The sequence below is a fragment of the Poecilia latipinna genome, unplaced genomic scaffold (assembly GCF_001443285.1).
Source record: "Poecilia latipinna isolate Pla-1442-1.1 unplaced genomic scaffold, P_latipinna-1.0 Scaffold588, whole genome shotgun sequence".
Taxonomy (NCBI): Eukaryota; Metazoa; Chordata; class Actinopteri; order Cyprinodontiformes; family Poeciliidae; genus Poecilia; species Poecilia latipinna.
Genome location: NW_015113204.1, coordinates 183,656 through 201,437, shown reverse-complemented (window position 1 = coordinate 201,437; position 17,782 = coordinate 183,656). Strand labels below are relative to the sequence as shown.

Below are 17,782 nucleotides of genomic sequence, written 5' to 3'. Positions count from 1 at the left end.
TACTGATTGCAGTTTTACAGTGTCTTATAGATAAGGCTGTGAAATTGTTTCTTCTTCTCCTGATGATACCTTTGTACAGTGAGATCTTTTGTTGGGGTCTCTGTGCAAACTAGTTCTAGTTGAGATCTCTGCTACCTGTAACTCTGGAGCTGAACTGCCCTTTGACCTTCCACTATGTCTCTTCCGTAATTTGGCTGAAACAGTGCAGAACCAACAAATTTTTCTAAGATATAAATGTAACATGCACCTCTAGCAGCTATTTTAGTTTTTTTTTGTGTGGAATAATTCCTGCATTACACATAAATATTAATAATTGTTTTTTTTGTGGATATTTTTTGTTTAATTTTCCTCTTACATCAACTTCCCATTGAGAAAATGTTAATTCTTTCTTTTTTTTCTTTTTTGCAAATGTTTTATGTTGTAATGGTGGTTCCTTAAAAATGACCACACATTTCCTATTGTAGATATTTTTAAAAATTAAGTTCTCTTTTCACAAATGTAACTTTTGCAGATCAAGACAAGTTTTATCTAGCTGAACTGAGGGGAGAAAAATGGCTCTTTGGTTTGTAAACACGGCAGAACCCTACTCTAATTAAAGGAAGTACATTCCTGGAAGATCTTATAAGAGTTGCACTTTGAAAGTTTTGAAAAGAATTGACCAGCTTATTGCATTTTGTTCAAAAGGTTTTCAACTTGAATTGCACAGAATATCACCCTAAAGGTAGAAAAAGCGTTAAAATGTAACGAGGTTTTTGTTTAACAGGATCAAGCCACTGAAAATCTCTACTCCATCTCTCATCGCGTGACTCTTTTTTTAACTTCTGAAGCTCTTTTCTTTATTTTTTTAAAATCTCCCTCAACATACTCCAGTTTTTCAATGCTTTCTCTTCCTTTCAATATTTTAAGAGGCGGAAATGTTGAAGCAGAACCCTGGACCCTCAGGCACATTTCAACAACGGGCCAAAGTTCTGAGTGCTTTTATAGCAGAGAGAACCGTTTCAGCCCCTGGCTTCACATGATCTGCACCCGCTCCCATTAAAGCATTTGTTCTTGGCTCTGATTGTGCGTCAGGTTGGCTTGCTCCCTCTTATTACCAGGCTGCATACCCGCCCACTCTTCCATGTTGGCGTTCGCCGGAGCAGCTTCGTTTTGAAATCCCATTATGTCACCAATTGGATTTCGACGGAGCTCTTTAGAGCCGTCTGGCTGAGCTTCTAAACCAGCTTTGAATTAAGCAGCTCTTCTGGTTGCAGTCCTCAAGATAAACAAAATGCTTTGACAAAAGCTGCTCATTGATATGGAAACAAATTAAGACAAAGAATTGGTGAGAATCAAACAATTATCAAAAAAAGCTGGGAGGCTACTTGATTGTTGTGGTTTTTGTGTAGCTCATGAAATTCAGTCAACTCTTTAGTTTTTTCCAACAAGTGCCAAGCTGTCATTTCTGTAAAAAGACAAAGTTATGCTTTGGATTCCATCTCCCCTGAGGTCTCCTTTTCCCCACACCAACATCTCCGGTTTCTGGTTCTGGACAGATGGTTTGAAATAAAGAGTATTTACAAAGGCATTAGGGTTAAGAAACCCTGCCCTCTTCTTGCTGCTTAGCTCTGCAATGAATCACTGGGAACGATCAAAGCCGTGCAGCTTCAGTTAAAGGATCAGTTCACTCTGTTGTCCTGCTGGAGATGTGATTTTGCTGGGGCGGTAACTGATCCTAAGAGACACGGAAGAAGTGACAGAGAAGTAACAAATGCAAGAGGCGAAAGTTTCTTATAAACCAAAATGTTTCACTCATTTCTAACAAACGTATTTTCTCCTGTCCTGTGAAAAATGATTTGCCCCAGTAATGATTTTTTTTTTTGTTTTTTGCCACATTTAAATGTTTCAGACCATCAGATTTTAATGTAAGAATTTATCAATAGTGAAATCTATAAAATTAGACCTGACACTATGAGTAAGAGTGTGTTTGTGTTCGTTATCTTAACTGGATTTAAGTCTGGACTTTAAATAGGCCACTATAAAACCCCTTTTTTTTTCTTATTTTTGCACTTTTTTCTTATTTTTGCACCACAAACTTACAATACATGCATTCCAATTGATCTAACGTATCAATCAGTGCAGTTAGCTAAAAGGGTTTTCCATCTTTGGAAACCCAGCAGATTGCATCGAGTCATTGACTTGCAGCATTCACTCCTCCTGGACGAGCATGTAAGGCCAGCCAAAAATTGCTTGCATTGAGTCGTTGACGTTACACTTACAGTAATCCCTCATACCTAGCATGCATGTGGTGACAGTGAGAGGAAAAAGCTTCCCTTTAAACAGGAAGAAACCTCGAACAGAACCTGGGTCGGTACGAGGAGCTATCTGCCACGACACCGACCGTAACCGAGGGAAGTGAAGATTGATGCGTCTTCGTTGTGTTTCAGCCTGAATAGTTGGCTTTAAGGGCAAGTCTGGCAGCGACCAGACTTGTAAAATTTGCAGATAATGAAAATAATTTATGATTTAGCAAAAACACCAGAAAGTCAGTCTCTGAATGGCTCAAAACAATCTAAAGGATATTTTGGAGTGACCTAGTTAAGGTTAGCTAAGGTTGAAATACTGCAGCATCACCTTAAACAGGCCATTCAAACTGGAAAACTCTCCATTAAAACTGAATGTTAGCAATCTTGCAATAAAAGATGGGACCCAATATCACTCATTCCCAGTTATCAGAAACACTTTATGGATGGTGATGCTGCCAACGGTATCATTATCAGTTATTGGGTTTAGGAGGCAATTAGTTTCTCACTTTCAGCCAGGTTGCAAAACATTTTCAAAGAACTATTATTTTGAAATCAAGTAAATAAAGAATGAACCATTTGCAAAAAATGTTTACATTTATTTGTCCTTTAGGTTCATTTTCAATATGACCCTTGCATTTTAATGGCCACAGTGTGTTATAACCATATAGGCAAATAATCATTTTTGGGACATAGATTATTGAATATAAACATCTGTACTGGCGGCGTAACCCATGAACACATACTGTACATTTCATTTATATATCACTGCTGCAAGAGAATCTGTCAGAGTTCACATTAGTGAAGAAGCACTTGGATTCACAAAGCCCAACATGGATATTAACTCCCAACTGACTCGTATTAATTAATTGCATGACAAATTAAAATGAGTTCAATAAATTATATTCTGATGATTAAGAATTTTTTTAAGGAGAAAATTTGTTTATAGAGACGTCGTAATCCATTTTTTTATGGTTTCGGCTGAGTGTGTTTTTTTATTTTTATTTTAATGTTTTGGGTTGTTTTAAGTTGGATATTTAAAATGTATTTAAGTTCCAGTGTTAAACTTTACTGTTTACTGGCCCTCAAAAAGGCAAATTTGCATTATAATTTTTTATTATCAATATGTTTCTCAAAAACAGCAACTTTATCATTTATCGCGATCATTACTGAGACAAATTAGCGAAGTTAGTTTTGTGACAGGCCTAATTGGATGTGCAGATTTTTTCTTGCGTCATTCGATCATAAGGTCCTGAAGGCGTGACGGCAGCTCATCCAATGTCACAACCCGGTGTTCCTGAGGAACAGCGCCTTCTTTGTGCGAGTTGTCTCTGTCTAAAAGGAAGCCGTGGATTCCCACAGAGCGAGATGCGAGGTAATCATACACATAGTGGTCCCCAACATGAGCCACTCTGTCAGCGGATGTGCCACATTTCTGGAGGGCCTGATGAAAGATGGCCGGGCTGGGCTTCGCCACGCCGGCCTCCTCCGATGTAACCACAAAGCTAAAGCTCGACAGCAGCCCGCAGCTGCGTAAAATCGTTTCGAGGCGATTGTCAAAATTAGACACGACGCCCAGCTTCAGTCCAAGAGAGGAACATCGTTCAAGGGCCGTCTTGGAGTCTCGAAATACCTGGAAAAAAGATCACGTGTTTCTTCATTTTCAGGAATTTTCTGCATTGCCTGACTATTCTAATAATTAACAAAATGGATGGATGCACTTTTATTTATTTACTTTGTTTTATGTGCATAAAGGTGCCAAATGTTGCTTACCTCCCATTTTTCTGCATTGCAGAAATCTTGGTAAAGATTGTTAGCCATTGTGTTCAGCAGAGCTGGATCATTGACTTTGCACTCAGCCAGAGTGTCTCGCATGACTCCTATCCACCAAGTCTGTCCGGTCTGACCCTGGGAGCTGCCATAGTTTGGGTATCTGCTGGAATAACGCCGATACGTCTCCTGAAAAGCAGCGTTGATCTCTGCAGGATGCAGGCTCAGGCCCCATCTTTCAGCCTCCTTGGAGTAATGGTCTCCCACAGACCCCCGCACCTTCAGCAGGGTGTCTTTAATATCCCACAACACCCACTGCAGAGGAACTCTTGGCATTACAGCTGCACAGATATGACAGAAAACACATCTTAACTGAGCAAAATAAAGGAAAGTGGAGCCCATAAATATTCCAGTGAAATGTAAATAAGTTAAAAAATGATTTCTGGTTGTTAATTCTGCAAAAATAAACTTCTGCAGCACATCTTGGGTCTTGAGGAAACTCCAGAAATTATAATATATAATTCATGGTTCATTTTTTTTTTATGTCTGTCTGGCAAGAGTAAAACTACATAAGAACAATTGGGGAATATGAGTGCAGAATGAAAGTATTTAGTAGGTGCAATATTCTGCAACAGGTGAGCAGTGGAGATTCTCTTAGATAACTTTACAAATCCACCATACTGTTGAAAAGGCTTTGCTTCACATCCCTTTGAAAGCTGCATTAGTGAGAGCTGCTGTTGCACAACATAGTTTGTTTTACACCAAAATTTGAACAGTGAGCTACTTTAACAACAACTTTTTGTGATGTTTGTGTCAATGCCTATCTGCTGGATAATGGCAGGTTTGTGTAGGTCCTAACATTTCTATGTATTTATATATGTGTTATGTATAGGCTATAGTCGTCATACTTTTTGTACAAAGAGTTTCACTTTTTGACTTCAATGAATGATATACACTTTTTATATTACACATATAAACGATTCATCTGTATAATATTGTATAAACAGCAGTTTTAGTCCAGATGCAAAATTAAGTTTTACAACAATATTTAAGAAAGAGAACCCTCCCAACAGGTGATGCTTGTTCAGTCCTTTTCTAGTTGTACTGTTATGAAATTTAACATGCTAATTAAGATCTTTTTTCCAAAACACTGTTTGACTTTAAGGTAAATGTTCTGGATAAATGGTCCAATGACCCATCATTGACTGCCTCTCTCAGGTAATTCCTATTGTCTTTCCAACCTGACATTGTGCTAACATTAACATGTTTTATCCAGAGTAGAGAACTGCTGAAACTTCTGCTCATTTCTCTTTTGAATCCTTTGGATGTGCGCTTGAGGTTAGTTTTAACTCACTGTTTTGAACATGTACAGACCTGTTCATGTGTAATAATACCGAATAGACTGTCTACCTTGGAAAACAAAAAAAAAAAAAAAAATGATTTTAATAAATTAACCACCCGTCTAGAAAAGCCGCTTTGACCTTGAAACAACGTGCAAAACATAAACAAGCTCAACTCCACCAGCCTGATATGTGATAAGGTAGTTATTTTTTTTAACAGCAGCTAGCGAAAGAAAGCTAATTTTCTCTGCACCTGTGCTCAACCTTTGAAGATGTGTTTTAGAGCATCACCAACACTTAGCACAACTTTAAACATTACCGAAATAAAGTCTCCACGATCACCTGCAGGTTTTAAGCGAGATTAGATATCCTTCCCTTCCTCATCCTCTTCGTCTTCTCTCCATTTGCCTCACTCTGTGACGATCGAGCTTCTGCTGCCATCTGTTGGCAGTAGCAGATATAACGAGGCATTTATTTTACATTTTGTATTTTCTACGGACAACAATACCTTATTTCTCAACTTCCAGGACTGAAAGATTTATTTAAATAATAACCATGCCAACTACAGTCATTCTAAATTCATATGTAACCTTTTATATCAGCACATAGTTTTTTGCATACATCCACTCCAGTAGGAGGCAGTGTACAACAAGCGACCAAGACGTTCAACCAGCTTTGTGTACGCATGCGCAAAGGTTCACGTGTGAGGACGGCTTGCCCTGAGGACAACAAACATCTTATTGCTACTAAGTATTAAATAATGTAATTTATTTTAGGTGAAATGAGCTGAATCCGCGCTGTCGCCATGCGGAGTCCAGCTGTGCGAATGTTCCACAGGTTAGAGGGTCTGTTCTGCGTCTACAAACCCGCAGGAGTGCACTGGAAGCTAGTGAGGGACACCATCGAGACTAATCTTCTGAAAGGTGAGATTTGTAATGATTCGTCTCGAGAACAATCTCCGTCCTTTCTCGCAGTCACTTTATATCAGAACTTGCAGTAAAGCTGAATAACATGTGGAGCGCCCGTGGATGTGTTGTCCTCAGGTTTGAACGATACACCTGCTCCGCCTCTCACTCATGAAGTTCGCTTCTTACCAAACCCAAACAACGAACCTAAAGCATCTGGAGGACTCATGCTGAGGCCAGTCTCTGTCCCCGTCCTGTCCAAGCACCCTCTGGGTATGTCGTGTGTTACATATTTAGGCAATCAGTGAGTTAGATTATGTCTAACTGTCTTTGATGCACACCACACGACCAATTATTGACAGCTGATATCTTACAGCCAGGGCCAGATTTACAAGGATGTGGGCCCCTGGGCTGGGGACAGTTTTGGTCCCCTGTCCTCTAAAGAAGAAAAAAAAAATGCAATCCAAATTTTAACAAATTAATAAGTTATCCTACAGATCAGTATGAACTGATGCATGTTAGGCTTAACATGTCCCTTGTCTTCCATCTCCATGTTGAAGTTAACTAGAACTTTGTGATTTTGAATTGCATGAATATTGTTTTTCTTCACAAAAATCTCCAAACTATTAACACAACTCACTGGATATGGGTCTAACGAGTATTATATAAAGTACTATTTTTCCAAAAGACACATTTATTAATACAAAAATAAAAAAAAAATCTTTTGGGTCCCCCCAAAAATCAGGGCCCTGGATTGCTGCCACTGTAAGACCTTTCTAAAGTCTGACCCAACCTGCAACTCTTGGATGCGTCTTTTCTCACCTCATTCAAACGGCTGAATCCCACCACCCTGGTAATAAGCCATTCATTTGATTCAGATGTGTTTGAGAAGGGAGGCATCTAAAAGTTGCAGGAGAGAAGCTCACCAGGACTGAAGTTGGCCACCCTTGATGTACGCCATATGTATTCTGGTTTTAGTGGCTGAGACTTTAAAGCTCACAGCAGATGAGAAGAGGGTGTAATGATGGAAAAGAGTGAGAAAAATATGGGTTAATTGTAATTGATGTCATTGCTATATTCAGCTCTAGCATCATGCAGCCCCTGTAAAATCACATCTTCCAATGTTTTAGTGACTGGACCTGAATTCCAGCATCTCAAAGTTGGAGTGGGTCACCGCCTGGATACTTCATCTTCTGGTGTTCTTGGTAAAACTTTACTCCCAATACATACAACAAAAGTTTATCTGTTGAAGAAAATGCCAGAGCAGTTATTCAGCTTCTGTTCTTGCAGTTTTGGCCGTGGGGAATGGGAACAAGATCCTGAACGATCTCTACGGGATACAAACCACAAGGGTAATTTCACACCTCTGACTGTTCTACCTTATACGTGAAATTATGTACTTAAGTTAAACTTCTTGGGCAAAGTTCAATGTTTGGTTCTGATTAAGGATTACACACTGGAAGGTGAATTTGGGATGGCAACACATGATTTTACTCACACGAGTCGAGTTGTGGAACGATCCACTTATGGTAAGAACTTTTTTTTTGGATGCAAATAGTTTCTTAATTTAACCCATAAGGCAGTCCTGTGTTTTTTTTTTGTAAAGAAATCAGATTTTCATTAGCTTTATTTTTTGTATTAAACACATATTAAGTGTTGTATGTATGCTGTATCTGTAATAGTATTTGGTTGTATTTGTCCTTAAACACGATCTTGTTCATCAGATCACATCACTCAGGAGAAGATGGAGAGAGTGCTAGCCATGCTGGAGGGAGCCAATCAGAAAGCCCTGAGAACGTAGGCAACCAACTTCATTTGCATGACGCGTAATAATTTAGGCCATTGCAAGGAACAAAATTATCCTGCAGATAATGACTGTTATTATCCCTCACAATAGGTATTCCAGTGTAGACATGAACTCACAGGAAGCATATGAGCTGGCTGTAAAAGGCTTGTTGGGTCCAGACGGGAAATCGGTTCCTATTTTGACAGGCTTACGATGCATTCGCTTCCAGCCACCGCACTTCACCTTAGGTAAACTCAGCTAAGCGTGAGAAATATCGAATCCAAGATTTATTTCTTCAGTCCCTTTGTCTCGCATGACACGTCATGTGCTCTGCCTTTCACAGAGGTGCAGTGCCTGAACGAAACGCAGAAATATTTGCGCAAAGTCGTGCACGAGATTGGACTGGAGCTGCGCAGCACGGCGGTGTGTAAGGGAGTGAGGCGGACCAGAGACGGCTTCTTTACCCTGCAGGACGCTCTCACGCGTAACCACTGGTCGGCTGCTGACGTTCTGCAGGCTGTTCAGAAATACAGCTCAAAAAAGAACAACAACAAGAAGAACAAGAGCTCCGGGACTCAAACTGATAAAGCGATGTTACAGACATCTGAGGAAACGCTCGCAGTCTCTCAAGAAAACAAAGCTGATAAGGAAGGAACAACTGAGGTGCAGTGTAACTGAGCTGATGGGTGATTAAAGAAATAAAAGTGAACTAAAATAGTGATATTTCACAGCTCAGTTAATAAAGAAATTTTACTATCGAGGTCAAACAAGGGAAATGCTCCTCAAATATATTGGGCTAATATACAAATGTGACTCTGTGGTTGCCGGCCAAGGTTTATACCGAAGTCCTTGAGAGAATTAATATTGTTAACGTTTTGGTTGTTTATGTAAATCCTTGTTTTTCAGTTTTGGAATGAAGAGGCTTGAGTGATTTTTCTAAGACAAAAAAGGTGCTCAAGAGTTTTCCCTAACATGTATGTGGTCAAACTTATATGAACAGACTCAAATACATGCTACACAACTGATGTATTGAAGTTTGTTCAATGGGCGTCTCCTCGACCGCCAGGTTTCATACTCTTGAGGAGGACTGATCTGGAAAAATGTGGCACCTGCAGCTTAAATACAAACCAAATAACTGAAAATGTCCCAGTTTCACTTCTTGGGAACAAATGTGATCATGCAAGTTAAAGTCGAACAGGGGGACAGACCTGCTAACGTGTCTCTTCTCCGTTTGGCCACTAAATCCCTTCAAACAACATCTTAAGAGTTATTGTTTTATTTACACGCATCAGTTCTGGATGCTGCTGAATCCAGTGAGTATTGAACAGATCCTCTTCATGCTGGCTGTGTGTGATCAGTCAGCCACCAAGAAGTTTTCAGGCCTTAACGTGTCATTAAAGAAAATCAAAACCTGCAGGAGCGTTTATTAAGTATTAGGTAAATGTATTTAATCCTTTTTGTATCAGTTCAACCCTTTTGGATTTGAGGAAATGAACAGAAATTACAAACGTGAATCTATAACTTGTTTCTAAGGTTGATGCATAAACGTCACAATGAGGAATAAGAACGACTCCCATCAATTAGTTGAAGGCTGACGATCATGTCTGTGATGAGTTTAGTGGGGACTTTACTCAGACTTGCATGAATTACATGTTCTGACTCTGCAAATTTATTTCAGCAAATATTTGTCGAAGAGCAGCCATGTCTCTGACTGTGGTGAAAGTTTTAAGTGCCAAATGAGAACATGATCCATTAATAAAGCCTAAATACAGGATGCACAGGTTTATTACCACCATTTATATCGATTTTACTCTTTCCATTGCTTGTAAAATATATGCTGTGCTCTGAGGAAATACACTCCCCTTGTATTTTGTTTGGGATGTGGTTATACCAGTCATCTCAGAGTGTGCAGTAAAGATAACTTACTGGTTTTTCAATGAGTGTGTTTTTGTTTTAGTGTGCCCTGTCTGGCTGGCATTGTGGGACCCATAATGGTCTGAGTACCAAGGTGTGGCCCGATAGATTTTCTTTCACAGGTGGAGCATTACGGCTTTCACTGTTTTGCTCCACTTCATTAGAAATTGATTTGGGTTTATTTCAAAAGTAATGGAAAGGGAGGAAGTCAGGAGAGGGAAGGACAAAGAATGGAAACCAACACCCCATAAGTCTGCTTCTACACCTGCAGAAAGAGAAAAAAATATTGCAACACAACATGTGCATATACGATAACAAATATAATTGAAAAGTAAACACAGTACAAGTTAATACAATGGCAACTGCAGTCCAGTGTGGTGTGTACCTGAAAACACCTGAATCTAAACATCTGTGTGTGTTTAGGTCCACTAAACACTCACCTCCACAGACCCTCCCCCAGGATCTGAGGCAGATATGAGGAAGACTGGAGCCCTCAAATGTACTCGTCTGATTCCTTTTGATTAGGCAGCCAGCCAGCTTTCTCTCTCTGTATCTTTTACTAGAGATTTTTTTTTTCAGTGTCTAAACATTTCCATGAAATCATTTGGTTACTTGTGACAGATAAGGCTGTTATTCAAATTGGAAAAAGAATGAAAAATGGTTTTCCTACAACTAAAAGTATGGAAAATATTGTGAAAAAATATTGGTATTTTCTGGTTTAACTTTCCCACCGTTTACCCATTTGTCTATTAAAACGTCCCTCTGTCTGTTTGTGGTTTTTGCAGATTCCTTATTTAAAGCTTCACCACTGCAGGAACATATGCCATAAATCATAACATGCAGGAGGACTGGTAACCCTGACAATATGTGCTGAAACCCTAAGTGAGTGCAGGAGAATCTGCAGAACGCGACCTCACCGATAAATTAATTTGCTTCATTTTGCTCCAAAACTGACAGCAATTTTCCTCTCAATTCGGCATTTCTCAGAAAACCGTTCGCATAACTGAGACAGTATGAACTTTAGCTGGCGAGCAAATGTACCATCTAAAGTTAGTGCCAGTCATTAAAATGAGATCTGCTGCAATTATCCGTGACCTCTGTTTATGCTGGAGGAGTTCATCTCTGCATTTATGTTCCCAGCTGAACGTCCTGCGGGAAGTTATGAGGTTATTGCCGTGGCGCCATTGTTGTCATGCTGCTCATTGAAGGACTTGTTGTCCCCCTGGGAACACAGCCTTCTTTGTCAGTCTGGAAGAACACAACTCACTTGAGGACACAAATTAGGTCGGCAAAGCAGACAAATTGTTGAAGTGGGAGTTTATTGAGAATAGAACATGAGATTAGAACAATTTTGTTGTGTGATTGATTGCGTCTCCGGGTTTCTCATCGGCATGGGTTATGTTGGAAATGCACATCAGTGTAATAAAAAAAACAAAAAACAACATGCTACATTTGGACTGAAAATTATTTTTACAACCACTGCTTTTAATCATAGAGGGAATGAAATAAATTGATTATCTGAGCAACCTGGCAGCTGGGACCACTGCAAGGAGGATGTATGCCAAAAATATTATTTAAAACACAATTCAGAACAGAGTTTATGAGAACAAATACAAGAAAAACTGGTTCTTTTCCACATGCAACAGAACCCTGATCAGAGTAAACATCTTACTTAAAAATGTACACAATAAAGCATGGAAGTGAGGACATCCAAACTCTGCTAAAGGAAACTTTTCTCAACAGAAAATCTTGGGACTACCTCAATATAAATATGGAAGACTTCTTAAACTTAAATTCTAACAAGACAAAAAAGAACCCAGAGACCCTTGATGCACAGTTAAATAACTCTTAAAATTCCCTTTAACCCCATACAACTGAGTTATAAAAAAAATTTGAAAGCCCATTACTTACTTTTGTTGGATTTGTTTCATAATAAAACCCCCATTCCACATAATACAAGCGATTACAAGAAAGATAAATTAAGTTCTAGCAACTTTATAAACCATCTTGTTAGGTACAGTCTACTCAGGAAATTGTTTCCACTATTTGCAGGATATCACCTCTTGCTTTGTTTGTGAAACAAGCGCATCTGTTCAGCAACATTTTGAGCTCTTCCTCTGCGCTGGCTCTTTGTGTAAAACGGTGACTTCCTCTCTCAGCAGGTCAGCTCTCTGACTCAGCATCCTGCCAACAACAGGGCAAAAGCACAACCAGTAAATGTCACAGCACTGACTGGTTTTCTGCAGTGCGCTGCACAACTATTGTGTGCTACTTGACAAACTGGCATTCCTTGTGAAGTGTGGAGCAATAAAGATATGAAGTTTTATTCTGTTTTTGCAAATAAAAATGTTAGAAGTGCGTATTTGTGTTCAACGAGAGAGCACTTGTGAAAATGCAGTTTCATGTTTTGCCAGAACCTTTTAAGTGAACTTTTTTTGAGGCAATTGTTTTTTTTTTTTTTTTTTTTTTTTTTTTTTAAATAACAGACTAAGAGGCAAAAGTTAAGTAAAGGAAGAACAACACACAGTTTTTCTCATGTGTTTATTTAGTAGCTTTGCGCTACTGGAAGGTGAACTCCTACCACTCATGTTTTCCTGCTTTTTACAAGTTTCGTTTAAAAATCGGCATAATTTTTGTCCCACTACAGAGAAATGCTCTACTTTTTGTTGATCCGTCACATAATATCGACAAAAAAAATATATTGAGGTTTGTGGCTGGAACAAGCTCAAGAACATGAACACTTTTATAAGAAGCTGCATGTTGGATTAAAAAAAAAAAAAACACACCCACACACACGTACGCACACACACACGTATTACCTGGCCACTGCCTCCAAAGCCTCTATCACATTTTCACCTGTGGCAGCGCTGCACTCCATGAACTCAAAGTTATATTCCTGTTGAGAGAAGAAGAAAAACTCATTTTTAAACAAACCCAATAAAGTTACTGGTTGGAATTCAACTTTTGCAGAAAGAGATTTTAGAAGTGGTACCTTAGCAAGGATGTCCCCCTGCTCCGTTTTAACTTGTCGCTTTGCGTGTTCGCTTTTGTTTCCCAGGAGCAAAACAGTCACGTCTTCTGCAGCAGCTTCCTGCAACGCATGGATTATTTTGATTAGTATTTAAGCTGCAGTTTTCATGTTTTTCCAGATCGGTCCATCTCAAGGGAAGGGCCAAATACCTAAGACATTTGGCTTCAATAAAGTTTAAATCCTAGATTAACTGTACCCTGGTGCTGCAGGTTTTTTTTTTTATTAAGTTACTAACAAATAAATATATCCAGAACAAAATCCACTGCTTTTAACATGAGTATGAATATGCTTTATGGGACAAACAACTCTCTATTCACCAAGAATTAAAAAAAAATCAGATTAAAGAAAATATTTTGTTTATGGAAGAAGCCATTTCAGACTAATGTTGAAAGTGTTTTGTTTTTTCTTCCTCTTAAGAGCAAAACAAAAATATAAACACAGATGCTGACCACAGCAGTTTCAGTAATGGTGAAGCAGGAAATAGCAGAAGTGGAGGTTGGTTACCTGAATGGAGTTAGCCCAGTAGCTGACCGCCGAAAAACTTTGAGAGGAAGTGATGTCATACATCAAGAGAAAAGCCTGGGCTTTGTGGAACACTTGTCTGGTGATGCTGTGAAACCTTTAGAGATAGGTAAAAATGTCATGAGTGACATTTCTTCCTTAACTTTGACAATAAGAGATCAGTGACAGCCCAAGTAATCCACACATACTACAGAATTGTAAGACATCAGCTCATAAGTGATGTGCAATAAAGATGAATGGCAAAAGGAACACGTTTTGAAAACTGCAAAAAGGCAAAGGAAGTCAAGAAACTAAGTGAAATTGTCTCCAGACGCTTCGAGATTCAAAGACAATTAAATTTGGTCAAAATTGAATCTGAGCCATGCATGCGACTGATGTCTGAAAAGCTTTGATACAAATTCCCTGTCGCATCCCACTTTATTTCAAATAATTTATACCATCTGGTGTGAATCCCATGTTGTTAGGCCCATCATGAATACATTTGTGTTTATTTCTTATTGCTCCAGCATTGTTAATTTCACATGTAGTGGGGAAAAATCTTGTGCTTTGTGTTTGAACCATTTCAAAGTAAACGTGGATCCAAAACTGCTTCCACCAAAACAAAAACAAAAACAAAAAAGCACATCAGTCAGAATGTTTTAAGTCAAGTTATTGAAGTGGCACAAAATGAACTGGGGGTGGAAACTCTGTTTCCAAGAAAGATCCGTTGGACCAGTTCTGACAAAAATTTGACCTGAAGGAGAAATCTCAAACACTTCTGAGCACAACGTCTTGTACTGGTTCAGGAAGGCTGTGAGTGTGACTGTCTCTGCACTTACAGACTGTTATCTGCCTGAACGTTGAGAAAACAACATGCTGCTTTCAAACGGGGACAACAAGACAAACTGTACTCCACCACCAGAGAGCCAAAAGCTGTGTTTACCCAGAAGTACCACAGCTACTTCCTAAAACATACAAGCGGTCAGCTTGACAATTAGAACAAAATGCACCGCAAAATATCTCTCTGTAAGTTTTATCGTACCCTACAATGTTTCTGCCTACATACGACCAGCTACTCGGTTTATTCATTGTAAACATCAAATGTCTGCTAAATGGATGACTGATTTGTTTTGTAAAACACAAAAACTAACTAGGGATGACTGACCATACCTTCAATGCTGGGCCCGTCCAACAAGTTTCTGCTGCTTGTAACCAGGATCTAGTGCTTTTGGCCATTTTCCACATTTCATGATCATAGGTGAGAGTTGAAATCTAGCCTCAGTTTTCCAAAATGCATTTTCAGCTCAACTTTGGGCAGACAAAGAACTACTCTGTCAACCCTTTGCTTCACGATCATCATGGAAAAGCAGGATACCTGAACTCCTTTGCTTGAGAAAGACACTGACCTGACCTGGATGGGTCAGTCATTTCTTTTTTCTAGTTCAGAACCACAATTAAGAGGACTGCCCATCGTTCTGTCCTTTTGTCACTCAGCTGCTAACATCCCAGGTCAAACCAAAAGTTCATCACTTGCAAACAAGAAAAGGTCATTTCACTGCAATAAAATGATAGTTTGCAGCACAATTAACAGGTGTTTTCCCCCATAAAATATCAGCCAACTTGTCCTGGCATCATATAACCTTGTTCCCATTAGAACCTCACCTGTAATGTTTTTACTTTAAACAGTAATTAATGAGAAATGTACCTTTCTTGACCTGCTGTGTCCCATAACTGTAGAACCACAGGTTTTCCATCTACTACCACAGTCCACTTGCAGGAATCAAGGCCTGCAAAAATATTTCAAGGTGATACAATTTGCTGCATTGACACATAATTGCTATGATCTGAAGTATGAGATCTTACCAACAGAGGCAGGAATGTCTAAAGAAAACTTCCCACTCTGAGCTCTTTTCATGAAAGAAGTCTTTCCGATGCAGCTCTCTCCAATCATCACCACGTTGTAGCTGTCTGATTTATCTGCGCCACTAGTGGCACCTGATAAGATGAGAAGGAGAGTCCCTTTCGGTCTGAATGCAAACTTCTGCTTCTTGTTTTATTGTGTGCAAGAATTGTGGGTATGTTTACCAAAAGAAAGCTGACTCCCACTCTCTTGATCCAACCGGATATTACGATGGACAAGTTTCTCTGGTGTCTTGTCCCTATGGAATAAAAACCTTGTAATTAAAGTTTGACATACACATCCCAGTATGAATTTGCAAGATTCTCGACTATTTACTATTTCTTGTTTTTACACAGAAGTAAAGTAACAATCCAAGGAGCACACCAAACCTTTCTATTATCAAATGGGAATCCAGAAATAAACACTTATCATTATGCTTTTCTGAAAAAAATTGGTTGCTATGCCTTCCAACTTAATTTATTTTATTGGTTTATTTGATGAGCCGCTGCTTTATAAAGAATAAAAGTTGGATTTTATGGAAAGAGTGGAAAATAAGACATTTGAAAATGTAAAGGAATTTGTAAATTCCTCTACAAATATCACAATTGGACAACTGACCAATTTTTCTCATCTTAAAAAAAATACATATTGACCTTTAAAACAAGAATAAAATTGGAAATATTACATAAATTAATACATAAATCTATTGCTGTATTCAAGCATTAACAAAAAAGACAAAAAAACAAAACATTAAGCAAATTTAACTGATGCAATTATTAAAATTTTAAAACAACCAGACCTACAGTTTTGCAACAGTCTGAAGGATTTTAGGCTATATGTAAAATTATCTCCTCTGCTCACTGTTACAGAACTACAGCATATTATGGAGACTTGGGTTTCCATAACAACCATTAGATGCTATTTGCAGTTTGCAGAAACCAGCCGTGCAAAAATAACGCAAACTTTAATGCAGTCTCAAATTAAATTAGGCTAAGCGTTCCTTGTTTTCAGGTTACACAAGTTAAGAACACTAAAGTTATTTATATTTGCTTAGTGTGAAAAACATGAGAAAATTAAATGCATTTTTACTATGTTTAAAATTTAGATGTTTATATGCATTGCATATATCTTACATACATTAAGATTACGCTGCATTTAACAGTTTGTAATGAGGCTTCAACACGTAAGGCTAACAGAGGCATCGTTTTCCAAACAATGTCTTCCATAAAACACACTGCTTAACTGTGTGCTATCTTTGGAAAATAGGAAAATATTAGTCATGATATCAAGAAGAGATTCATGAAGATCCATAACTTGGTTCGGAGATGGATGTGCTTTAGGTGTGAACTGTTCATATCAACCCCAAAACAAAAGCAAATGTCCTGGTGAAGAACCAGCTGAAGCTGGAGAGTGTTATCTGCAGTGAGATGAGTCCTGTAACAATGCTGTCTGAAAGGTCACACTGAGTGGAAGAAACTAGTTTGCAAATAGATACTGATGAATCTAAGTTTGAAGGATTTGGCTGCAATGACCATCATCATTTTTACTGTGGAAATACAAAATAACAAAGAAATGTATAAGTGATAAAAAAAAAAAATAAATAAATAAAAAAAAATCCCTAAATGCTTTTTATTTATTTGGCATTTAGGAAATTCAAAAAAGCAAGACAGCCAAAAGATTTTTAGCATTTTAAAATTTCAGTACGAGACTGAATTATATTTGTAAAATAAAAATAATAATAATTAAACAATTTAAGTCCCTCACTACACTGCATACTTGTTATTTCTTACTTTGTCTGTTTCACAGATGACCTGGGGTTTCTGAGCGATCAGAAAGGTGACACATAACTGAATTTGAAGAGCAAATGAGACAGAGAGAGTGGGAAGTGCAGTCTCTGCTCAGATGGACTAAATAAAGACCAAAATCTAGAAGTGATACTTTTATGCAGCTACACACAAATCAACCTTTCTGGACTTATTCAATGTTGCAAATGGAATAAATGAATGCATTTGCTTTTCATGAAATTAACAACAGATATTGAGTTTTCCCTGTGAAACTGGTGACTCTGCAGTTGAATGATGATTGTTATTGAGTTATGGTTTGTGTTACAAAGCAGTTCCAACAGCAGTTCATTACGACAGCTAGCTAGTCACGTATGTCCGAGATAACTGAGTTTATTATCTGTGCTTAATGCGAGTCCCAGAATTACCTCATAGATTTTGAAGACCCTGCAGCTCCTGAAATATCGGTGCTGGAAGATGGTTTCTGCCCATTTTCATCAACCTGCAGAAAAAAAAAAAAAAAAAAAAAAAAAAAAAAAAAAAAAATAAAAAAAAATTTTAATTTTTTCTTA

General features: G+C 38.3%; 3 protein-coding genes across 10 annotated transcripts in view; 1 reads left to right on the top strand and 2 right to left on the bottom strand.

Annotated features, from left to right (window-relative positions):
• Positions 1-2,860: 2,860 nt before the first annotated feature.
• On the bottom strand, positions 2,861-5,916 carry hdhd3 (haloacid dehalogenase-like hydrolase domain containing 3). Of its 3 annotated transcripts, none has more exons than XM_015042421.1 (3): positions 5,646-5,916; positions 4,056-4,393; positions 2,861-3,915 (listed from the first exon to the last, which is right to left on the bottom strand). In XM_015042421.1, exons 2-3 carry the CDS (start codon positions 4,386-4,388, stop codon positions 3,517-3,519), a joined length of 732 nt encoding a protein of 243 aa, XP_014897907.1. In that variant the 5' UTR covers positions 4,389-4,393; positions 5,646-5,916; the 3' UTR covers positions 2,861-3,516. The 3 variants fall into 3 exon arrangements, with proteins under 3 accessions (XP_014897907.1, XP_014897906.1, XP_014897905.1); XM_015042420.1 differs by having other exon boundaries at positions 5,735-5,916; XM_015042419.1 differs by having other exon boundaries at positions 5,712-5,915.
• A 96-nt stretch (positions 5,917-6,012) lies between these two features.
• On the top strand, positions 6,013-8,839 carry trub2 (TruB pseudouridine (psi) synthase family member 2). Of its 3 annotated transcripts, none has more exons than XM_015042417.1 (9): positions 6,013-6,095; positions 6,169-6,315; positions 6,436-6,570; positions 7,428-7,502; positions 7,588-7,649; positions 7,745-7,826; positions 8,022-8,094; positions 8,195-8,331; positions 8,427-8,839. In XM_015042417.1, the coding sequence occupies exons 2-9, from the start codon at positions 6,198-6,200 to the stop codon at positions 8,759-8,761; spliced, it is 1,017 nt and encodes a 338-aa protein (XP_014897903.1). In that variant the 5' UTR covers positions 6,013-6,095; positions 6,169-6,197; the 3' UTR covers positions 8,762-8,839. The 3 variants fall into 3 exon arrangements, with proteins under 3 accessions (XP_014897903.1, XP_014897901.1, XP_014897902.1); XM_015042415.1 differs by having other exon boundaries at positions 6,021-6,142; positions 6,230-6,315; XM_015042416.1 differs by having other exon boundaries at positions 6,047-6,315.
• rab44 (RAB44, member RAS oncogene family) overlaps positions 8,740-17,782 on the bottom strand; it is a 24,547-nt gene continuing 15,504 nt past the window's right edge. For 3 of the 4 annotated variants that reach the window (XM_015042414.1, XM_015042410.1, XM_015042412.1), the window contains exons 3-9: positions 17,639-17,712; positions 15,615-15,688; positions 15,393-15,524; positions 15,235-15,316; positions 13,533-13,647; positions 12,817-13,088; positions 8,740-12,181 (exon numbers count right to left, since the gene is read on the bottom strand). In XM_015042414.1, the coding sequence (XP_014897900.1) occupies positions 12,091-12,181; positions 12,817-13,088; positions 13,533-13,647; positions 15,235-15,316; positions 15,393-15,524; positions 15,615-15,688; positions 17,639-17,712 (840 nt within the window). In that variant the 3' untranslated portion in view covers positions 8,740-12,090. The remainder of the gene's footprint in view (positions 12,182-12,816; positions 13,089-13,532; positions 13,648-15,234; positions 15,317-15,392; positions 15,525-15,614; positions 15,689-17,638; positions 17,713-17,782) is intronic. The other variant, XM_015042411.1, reaches the window with a different exon arrangement.

Bases quoted from the DNA above. Each gene is read 5' to 3' on its own strand.
- hdhd3 (XM_015042421.1), bottom strand. From the start codon at position 4,388: ATGCCAAGAGTTCCTCTGCAGTGGGTGTTGTGGGATATTAAAGACACC. The intron at 3,916-4,055 runs GTAAGCAACATT...TCTTTTTTCCAG, and splicing joins GCAATGCAGAAAAATGGGAG to GTATTTCGAGACTCCAAGAC.
- trub2 (XM_015042415.1), top strand. From the start codon at position 6,078: ATGCGCAAAGGTTCACGTGTGAGGACGGCTTGCCCTGAGGACAACAAA. The intron at 7,650-7,744 runs GTAATTTCACAC...GTTCTGATTAAG, and splicing joins ACGGGATACAAACCACAAGG to GATTACACACTGGAAGGTGA. The intron at 7,827-8,021 runs GTAAGAACTTTT...CTTGTTCATCAG, and splicing joins TGTGGAACGATCCACTTATG to ATCACATCACTCAGGAGAAG.